Source organism: Formica exsecta, unplaced genomic scaffold, assembly GCF_003651465.1.
Source record: "Formica exsecta isolate Colony F162 unplaced genomic scaffold, ASM365146v1 scaffold90, whole genome shotgun sequence".
Lineage (NCBI taxonomy): Eukaryota > Metazoa > Arthropoda > Insecta > Hymenoptera > Formicidae > Formica > Formica exsecta.
In genome coordinates this window covers 839229-849551 of record NW_021853667.1, presented here as the reverse complement: position 1 = coordinate 849551, position 10323 = coordinate 839229, and the positions used below count along the sequence as shown (strand labels likewise).

Genomic DNA, 10323 nt, shown 5'->3' with positions numbered 1-10323 from the left:
TCATTTTCTTCAATAACGTCTCTACCGAGACTATTGATCCCGTCAATGGGGACGCTGACTTGTTCGCACAGCGCTTCTTCCGCGACATAAACGAGGTCAGTTCGAGTGTAAGTCCGGCGGAACGCGCCGCGTCAGCGAAAATAGAGCGATTCGAAGCCCAGGCTATACGAAAGGTGTGTAACGGCGAGCGTAGAGCGAGGAGAGTGCGTTGAACTTTCTACGTCGATGGAAATATGACAAAAGCCATGACTCATGGATGAGCTGTCGGCTATACGTTCGTTCATTCGCCACGAGTCGCTAGTGACGTGAATAGAAACTTGCGACTTGCATCGTACGGTTATCTGCCCCTCATTTTCGCCCCCTACAAACGCCGGAAAATGTGTGCCGAAAGGAAGTAGATCGATGCAATGATAAGAACTTTCTTCTGCCCCTTCGACGGCGAAAGCGCGTAATAGTAAACAGAATTCCTTCGCGATGACGTTGAAATTTCTCCGTAAAAGAATTTCCGGAAAGCAAAAAAAAAAAAAATTGCAGAATCTTTTTGACAATTGTTTATCTCGTGTTTTTTATTTATATATTAACTTTTAATTTTATTGTTTATTTTTTTTATTTATCTCTAAGAATGCATTGAGAAATCCAAATTCCATGATGATAACGCGATACTTTGGAAATTTTTAATTGATGAAGTAATGCTTTCTTCCATTATATTCGAGGCTCTTTCGAAAGAGAGATTTTTATTAGTTCAAAATGATAATAATTTTATATTTCTCGACAAATATATATATAAAAATTTGATTGACGATCTATTTTTTTACAATTTCTTCACTTTGGACATATTACAATAGATGTATCTATTTTATTACTTGTCACCCAAAAATTTTATTTTTGAAATTCTCGCGTTTTTATCATTTATTATAATTAATAGATTACTGATATCTGTTTATACCTGTCTTCTTCTTATTTCACAAATTGGTTTTTAATATCTCCGCTTCATATGAAAACATCTTCTAAAAAACATTCCGTACATTTACATCTTAATCATCGGCCTATAAGTAATGTTTTCATAATTAGTGTTTTTATAATTTATGTGCATGACAAGTTAGAAAAAAAAAACCACGATCAGGCCATGTGGTTAGGAGAAACCTAGAGGAATCTAATAAGACGCATATAATTGCAACATATATGTAATATAAACGGAAAGTAGACAGAAACTAGAAATGTTGCTGGAAACCGAAATAATTGCGGCGCGAGACTTTCGTAACCGTATTTTTTTTTTAATCCCCTTCTCTCTCTCACTCACTCACTCTCACTCACTCTCTCTCTCTACCCTTCGTTGATGGTCGAAACGTATCTCGAACGTGCTATTACGTCGAATTTAATCGCGTGGACGCGTTGTACTGGAAGAGCCGAGATTATGCATGCGAACTAAGCTAAGTGTTACGAGGACAAATTTCTACACTTCGCGCTAAGAGCGTTTCCGCGCTTCGCTTTGCAAGGATATCGGGTGTCGCAGAAATTTGTCCGCGGAATTTTACACTCCTGAATATTTAACAGGATATATCCCCCCCCCCTCCTGCCTCCTTATTGTCTTTGCACGAGGGAGAACAATTACTCTAGCCAAAGTAGACAGAAACTAGAAATGTTGCTGGAAACCGAAATAATTGCGGCGCGAGACTTTCGTAACCGTATTTTTTTTTTAATCCCCTTCTCTCTCTCACTCACTCACTCTCACTCACTCTCTCTCTCTACCCTTCGTTGATGGTCGAAACGTATCTCGAACGTGCTATTACGTCGAATTTAATCGCGTGGACGCGTTGTACTGGAAGAGCCGAGATTATGCATGCGAACTAAGCTAAGTGTTACGAGGACAAATTTCTACACTTCGCGCTAAGAGCGTTTCCGCGCTTCGCTTTGCAAGGATATCGGGTGTCGCAGAAATTTGTCCGCGGAATTTTACACTCCTGAATATTTAACGCGATATATCCCCCCCTCCTGCCTCCTTATTGTCTTTGCACGAGGGAGAACAATTACTCTAGCCAAGAACACTCTTTTCGAGAGGGACAATTTTTGTTCCGAATTAATCGTCGATTTTTATTCGTCGAAATTATCGATACATGAATTATGAGAAACACAAATTTATAGGATAAAACGTTGGAAATGTATTTATTTAAAATCGTATTCCAATTTGAGAAAGACCAACATGTTTTTTGTCGTAAATTTAAAATTCGGCTTTTAGTAAAAATATTCATTACGAATAATTAAATTAATTATGAATAACCGTCGACGTTATAATTGGATGGTTACACGGAAACGATTTTGCTCGCGTAAAATTCAAGATTTAAATTATGCATATTCATACGTTGGTTCGTGTGTGGAATTTTACATTTGAAATTTTATTTCATCAATAACACTGTTAGTCGCGGTTAAGCCGTTTTCGCATAAATTATCGGGTCGAAGAGATAGCCCGTTTGTCTTTCATAAAGGAGTGCGTTCTTCTCGGCGGGATTGAAAGCGCAATAAAACGCGCTCGCCGCTACGGAATTACGCGAAATCTAATTACGCGCTTAGCTGGACGAAGCTTGTCTCGCGCTTGTAAACGAGTTAAGTGTTACGAGGCAAACGTCATAAATGACTTCCATGATACGCGTGATTATTTATTTATTTATTTATTTATTTTTTTTATGCTCTAAATTGGAATTTTTTCATATTTCTCGCCCGTATCGTCTTGCTCCTGGCCTTCACGTCATAAAGCGAATCTTGCGATTGTATTCGATAGAATTTTAAATGTCGAGACGCGGACTTGAAATTAATCTCGCGAATTAAGCAGCCTTGCGTGAGTCAAGTTACCGGCACAAATTGGAGCCGTACTGTTGAAGCGCTTTACAGGGTGCAAAGTAAATATACTTTGGAGACCGATTTAATGAATTCTAGATATAAAAACTTGATCTTTCTCAATGAATTCTAAATATATAAATCTAATCTCTCTTCCGTTGAAGTGAATCTACTTAACATTAAATTGATTGTGTTATCTAAGTTGTGGGAAGAGTTTAGTCATTTTGTATATATACCAACTGAGATTTGTATACACAAATTTCTCGGTACCGTGTAATCGAATGTCACGGAGACGCTAATCTAAACTTATCGCCTCGTTTTATTTTCCGATATCTCTGTCGAAATGCGTGGTCCACCGCTACTGTCAGCGATAACCGAGTACGATAAGCGATCAAATATAATATAACACAGCGTGTGTAGAAATAAAACAAACAACTGAGGGGTCACGTACATCCTTTTGAATTATTAAAAGACTCGAAGCATTGCTTTTTAACAGGGACGGATTTATGTTTCTCCTACACCTTTTTTACCTTTTTTACCTTTGCTCACTTACTCTATATAAAACACATTGAGTTATTTTTATATCCCGATAAAATGGCGCGAGAAAAATCCAATATTCGATACTGATATAAAAATTAAATTTCGCGGTTTTAAGAGTTTTAATAGTTTTAATATCTGCAATTTTCTTTTTCACGAAATAATCGATCTATCTAACGAGAGAGCGTCTCGTTTGTAATTATCCGTTGGACTTCTGGACCGTATGACAGCTTGCAGAACGTGACGAGATTTGACACGAACCCAACTTAAGAAAGACACTTTAATACAGCCCTGATCCTCGCCGTAACGGTAGCTAGTGTGATGTACGTGACACGAGGATGCATGGTATGCCGTGTCATATTACGAAGTAATCCATCGATTTCTGCAAAATACTTCCCCGGCGTAATGCATTATGGATGCAGCAGCTTGTTGCACCGCGCAATAATACTTGCAGTCGCCGTCAATTTACGGTGTATAAAATATTTTCCCGTTATCGATTTTGTAACTATAAGATATACTTTATGTTTCGGAGCAAGCATTGTATAATTATATAATCGCGTGAAAGTTTCGTCCTTTTTTTTGGGAAAACAACTTATAATAAAAATACGAAGGAACAATCTTGTGATTTCTGATCGAACGATTTCAAAAAAGCGTATAAATAAACGAAGAATTTAATAATGGACGTGCGTCTTTTAATGAAGAAACGATATTTTTCCTCCATTCGTAAAACGTATTTTTACGTCTCTTCGTCTTCGCGTTCATGAAGCGTATTCTCGTCCCTGACAGAACAACTTTGTCTATAAATATCAGCAGCCATCTGCGAACGACAAAATTACGTGCACAATATGCGCCGAACAACATGATTACAGAAGGAAAAAAGAAGAGAAGAATTTATTGAAGTTTATGTCTTGACATCCGAGCATTAAATAACATTCGTCAAGGCGAAAAAAATGCTAATATCATAAAAACGATGCAACCGCAGAGTCAGCTTATCTTGACAATTACTTGGCAATTTTTAAAACAGGATATTCCTGAATAAATAATGTTTTTTAATTAACTTGAATTAGCTAAAATTTGATTTGAGAAGATTTGGACCTAGATAGAAAAATTTCATAATAATCACCAAATTAGCCTAGTAGCATAAATATTGTATAGTATTAAGCGAACAATTTTTTATTTCAAACGAAATTGAATTTTGAATTATATCCGCTATAGAAATTTTAATTTTAATTATTTAGAAATCGTGCAGAAGCTCGCGTTACAACGGCTTGTTGTAACAAGCGATATCAATAGATGATGTTCGCTTGACATTCCGACACAGTGCCAATAATTCCAATAATACCAACAATTGCCGCAGTTCTTTTTTTCCGACGACACCGACAATACTCGTAATTTCTGCAATCATCATCTCATTTACGACAATAAAAGAATTGGATACGCGAGCGATTCTGCCGCGAGTAAATAGTGGCGATTTTGCATCATGAAATCGCGCGCGTCAACAGTGTGTGTGCGTGGGGGATGACCCGAGATAACCTTCCCCCCCGAGAGAACTGTCACTCACAAATTCACTGTACCGTTATTCCCAGCGACGAAAATCGGAACGAAGGAATCACACAAGAGATTGCACGCGCCCGAGAACTCCATCCTCTCTCTCTCTCGATATCGGGACATTTATAATGATAAATTTATCCGACAATGAAAGAGTGAGAGGGAGGGAGAGGGAAAAAATACAGAGTATCATTCCTGAAGCGTGATTTTTCTAATTAGTGATCGGATCGTTATTTTAATGACGAGACGATTATGATGTTGCGTGACGTTTGTAATTTCAAGAAAAACATTCAAACTCATTAAATCGAAGGGCTCGGGGCAACAGCGTGTTAAGCGACGCGATAGAATATTATTATATTATACACAATTGGAAAAGAGAAGGCTAATATAGGATGTCTTTTCTCGCAAAGAGATATACAGTAAAAAAATACTATGAAATGAGGGAAGCAACCAATAATAAGTTTAAGAATAAAAATATTGATTAATTAATCTATTCAACGTGTTAATTGTGACATTTTCTGTTATTCCTATATTTATTTATTATTTAATACTTTATTCGTAATTATTAATATATATATATATTAATAATTAGCGGGATTATTAATATATATTCTTATTATATATATATGTATATATTATAAGAATATATATTAATAATTACGAATTAATAATACAAATATATACGGAATTTCAAGATGATAACTTATCGCATTTCTCTCCTTATTTATCTCTCAAAAGTAATGGAATATTCTAGCAAACTTTCATCGATACGTGGTCGATCTCATCCCTGCAGACTAACCGTATACAATCGCTCGGCGCCTTCGGCCATGAACAAGCGAGCGAGCGAGCGAGCGAGCGAACGCGACCTTATTCCGACGAGACGGGATACGCGCGTTCCTGATCCCGTTGCATCGGTGCAGCGTCGACGAGGACGACGATTACGGGCGAGCAAAGCGTCGTCGGGGAATTGCGTAGTTAATCGTCGAGAGATATAATACCCGGGCCAGATCTTTTTTTCTTTCCCTTTCTCCCGCCTCCCCTCCCTCTTTTTCTCCGTTTCTTTCTCTCTCTTTCTTTTTTTTTTCTTCTTCTTTCTTTTTTCTTTTTTTTTTCTCGCTCCTTGCTCGGATAATCCCTTCGGGTAACGCTTCGATCTTTCCTTTTCTTTCCCCTTAGCTGGCGTGAACGAAAATCCGTTGGAATTTAATTTTAAACGTTGCCCGTTTTAAGAGAACTTTGTCTCGAGGCGTGATATAAACTCTCTGTCTCTCTTTCTCTCTCTCTCTCTCTCTCTCTTCCGCACGTTTCTTTTCTCTTTCTCTCGCGAACGCAGTCGCCGCCCGCTCCGAGAAGAATCCACCGTGATACGCAACAGGTTATCGAAAGGCGCATTCACACACATACGCAAATGACATTTGTATACACGCGCCATTCTCATATAACACGCGTACACATTGTACACTCACCGTGCTCGGCGACCACCGTCAAAGATCCCACCAGAAGCGCGCACAGGACGACCAACAGCAGCGGAATCCGCATCGGTCTTTGCCGTCCGTTCGCGCCGTTGAAGAAGCACCACCGTTCTTCCTCGCGCGCCATAGCTGCTTCAATGATGACGATGAGGGGTCCCTCTCTCTCTCTCTCTCTCTCTTCCGCTTTGAGAAGGGCTTCACGTGAAACTTACACGAGCGTTTCTCGATAAAGAAGCGGCGAGAGCGTGCTCACGACGACGACGACGAAGGGCGAAAAAGGACGGAGGGGGAGACGGACAAAGGCGCGGGTGGCGAAGGGAGAACCGGACGGAAAAGAAGTAGATGGGGAGAGTCCGGGGTTGACTAGAGATTCGAGAAAGAAGGGGGAAAGGGAACGAGAGTGCGCCGTCGCGCGAACGAGTAGCGATCTCTCGCCTCTCGCGCGAGAGTGCCTCCGAAACGTCGGAGGCGATTGTTCTGAAATGAAAAATCCCCCCGAGCTGCTGCTGCTGTTTCGCGCTCGTTGCGGTGCGGATACGATGCGGGCCGAGACGCGAAAGCTAAGCGGAAACGTGCGCTTTCGTGACGACGGCGCGCGACACACTGACGCTAGCGAGCGAGCGAACGAGCGAGGGACAATCGTGTCTCTGAGAGGCGTGAGAAGCACGGCACGTCTCGCTTTAAACCGGTACGACGACGAGGACGACGGCGACGACGAGGAGGACGACGGCGGCGGAGACTGCGGTAGCGACGGCATTCGCTTGCGACGCGAACGGCATGCTCGCTCTCACTAGCCGCTCGCCGCGTTCGCCAGTCGCTCTCGCCCACCCTCCCGGACATAGCCGTGAGATTATCTAGATGGTCATCTAGATGAGCGCTCTTGCCGCCAGATAACGGACGAGCCGACCTCACGTGCGTTTCCGCCCGCCAAATTCGAACGGCGTTTCGAACCGCGTTGGCGAGCGATGATATTTTGGCATAAACAAAACTTTTTTTCTTTTTATTTTTTTAAATAAAAAAAATGGAAAATAATTGAAATTAGATGACAAGAAAATAATAAACGTTAAATTTTAATAATAAATAAAATATAGGTGAAATAATGTAGTTACATTTATATAATAATAATAGATTTTTTGTTTTTTGAAACATGGGTTTCATTTATTTAGAATATGGATTGATGTTTGTTAGATAAATTATACTATCAAAAGATGATATTCTTTTGACGATAGGTACTCTTGTCGACAAGGTGGACAACTGCTCTACCGTAACAAGATAATATTGTCTCGCTTGTAGAAGATATAATTATTGCAATTAATTATTTAATTCTGTATATGTTTTTTTTATCGAATGTTTAATAACGTAAATATAGAGATTATTGATTTAGGTTCTCGATAAGATACTCTTTTGCAAGCTGGCATTCATAAAAGTGAGAATCACCGGAAACAGCGATGAAGGAAGAAAAGGTTTCTTCGCGTAGTGAATCAGGGGGTGACACGGGGAGTAATTCCATAAAATTATGTGAATCTCCCAGGTGCGAACTATCGATTGATTGATGTTGTCCGAGAATAGCCTGAAAAAGAATGTCAACAGGAAATAAATAAGAGTTCGAATAAGCAAATTAAATTATATTTTCTCGTAATTATAATTTTTTTTTTAATTTGAATATATATAATGGTCATATAAGATAAATTTTTTAGATTTGAATTTGATTTTAATTTTTACTATATATATATTATATAACTTGTAATTAGTACTAATACTTCTATCTCTCTCGCAGCGATTTATATCCGATTTATATAATTTTACCGTGACATTTGCTTTGTCCGAAAACGTTCGGTGACATCGTTTGTTGTCGGCGTCACACGGAAACGACAAAGAGGCGTCAACTTGTCGCCTCTGCCGATCCTTCTTACGTAGCATGTACGATCTTTCGGTCGTGCGACGAATACGATCGACTTCGTTTAATGCATCCAAAGCCGGCGCCAGCTTGGAGTCGCGTATCTTCGCGAACTCGTCCCTTTCCGCGATCTCATCCGCATGTTTGACGGCCGCGATCAGCTTCCTCTGATTCTCCTCGATTAGTATACCCCAGGAATGATGCCAGTGCACCATGTGAGCGATTAGATGTGCGTCCACGCTTAACGGCGTGATTCCGGCGTGCTCAAGGTATCTACTGAGCTCCGTCCACATTTGACCCAGCTTGAGTCGCAGGTACATGTCGACGCAACATAAAGTTACCTGAAAAAAAAAAAAAAATAAGGTACTTGATCGTTTCGGTATTGCTTAAATTAAATAGATTAAATTAGATTAAATAAATTAGATTAAATAAGGATATAACATTATTTCAATTAAAAATCAAAAGCTAATAACTCGTATTTTACACATTAGAAATCTGTTTGTTATTTTATTTTTATTTGCTCGATGATTTATTTAATACGAATTTTTTATTTTGATATTACTATCGTTTTCTTTTTTGTCCTTTTTTTTTTTTAAACAAACGGATCTTTGTTCGATCATCGAGGGATTTTTTAATCTTACGCGATCTTTTATTGGCAATTCGTGGAGCAGGATCTTGTAATGTTTTTTAGCAATTTTGTATTTATCGCCATCTCTCTCGATGATTTTCAGGATACTAAAGATCTTCGATCGCATTGAACCGATCATGTCGATTATAGTGGGACTGGCATCTGCCGTGAGCTGTGAACGATAAGTATCTGTCCATTGCTTAGTACCCATCTGAGGTAATTCAGTATCTGAAATTGCAAACGCGAGAATTAATTTAATTTATAATTAAAAAAGTTCTTTTTTAAAGCAGCTCTTGCAAAAATATATTTAAAAATTTCTAGATTTGTGCGTTTTTCAAGTAGACTGAACCGATCGTCTTCAGTTATCAAAAATTGTAATAGCTTTATCAAGAAGAGAAAGGAGATTAAATTAAATGTAATTCGAACTTTTGATTCGCGGAATTGTACCTGTTATCGAACCGTCGGCACGCCTTTTGATGCCGATCCTGTCTTCCTCCTCCCGCCAAACGATCGCGAGCAAGGACATCAGTCCTGTCTTTTTATCGGCGCCTCTCCAGGTGCAGAGACACGGCCCACAGAAGGTGCAATCGCATATGTCGGTTAGCGCACCGAGATACAAACATCTCACGGGATAGTTCGCGATCTCGACGACGTCCAGCATGGAATACAATCCGCCACTCTTGAGAAAAATCTCAAGATTCACGGGACATCGTGCCATGCATTCCCAAATGTAAGAGCCTATCGCTAACAAAAGTCTGTCGAAGAAAAATTAATATAACAAGAAATTGATTAGATATCTAGTAAGAGTATATCGCAGTATATTATTTATCTTTTATCTTTTGTATTTTTTATTTTATTCTATAAATTCTTGATTTTATTATATATATAAAATTCTTTTATTTTTTTTTTATTTGGCAATATTTATAAAATATTATTTAGATTAGCAAAATGCATCTCATAATTCAATTGTTAGACATTAGCATAGAAAAACAAAAATATTTATCTAAATTATATGCCGCGAATTACCGTTGATCCACTTGGAAATTCTCGTTTTCTTTATACAAACACTTTGCAAAGATTTCCATGATGAGCTCGACGCTTTGTTTTCCATACATCTGCTGAACAGACGTCTGTTTTTTCACCAGACTCTCTAGGGCGATCAGCAGCAACGTTAGAATTCGTTGCCTCGTCATCGTGAACTTATTTAAACCCAGTATATTATTAATTAATTCTGGAATCGGAAAATACAATATATGTATTTATATAAATTATTTTGATTTTTACACGGATTTTTACACAATCTTTAATGAAATAATATTTTATGTAATATTTCATTAAATATGGTCATAAAAAGTTAAAAGAATTTTTCTCAAATTTAAATATATTAATATAAGATATTTTATATATCT

At 38.5% G+C, this 10323-nt stretch overlaps 2 protein-coding genes across 3 annotated transcripts in view; both read right to left on the bottom strand.

Annotated features, from left to right (window-relative positions):
- Positions 1-7183, bottom strand: part of LOC115245029 (plexin domain-containing protein 2) — a 33524-nt gene extending 26341 nt beyond the window's left edge. For both annotated transcript variants that reach the window (XM_029823091.1, XM_029823092.1), the window contains exon 1: positions 6384-7183. In XM_029823091.1, the coding sequence (XP_029678951.1) occupies positions 6384-6516 (133 nt within the window). In that variant the 5' untranslated portion in view covers positions 6517-7183. The remainder of the gene's footprint in view (positions 1-6383) is intronic.
- Positions 7184-7530: 347 nt separating this feature from the next.
- Positions 7531-10203, bottom strand: LOC115245031 (cilia- and flagella-associated protein 69-like). The gene is made up of 5 exons (XM_029823093.1): positions 9941-10203; positions 9374-9669; positions 8928-9142; positions 8196-8627; positions 7531-7959 (listed from the first exon to the last, which is right to left on the bottom strand). The coding sequence occupies exons 1-5, from the start codon at positions 10105-10107 to the stop codon at positions 7762-7764; spliced, it is 1308 nt and encodes a 435-aa protein (XP_029678953.1). The 5' UTR covers positions 10108-10203; the 3' UTR covers positions 7531-7761.
- Positions 10204-10323: the final 120 nt, after the last annotated feature.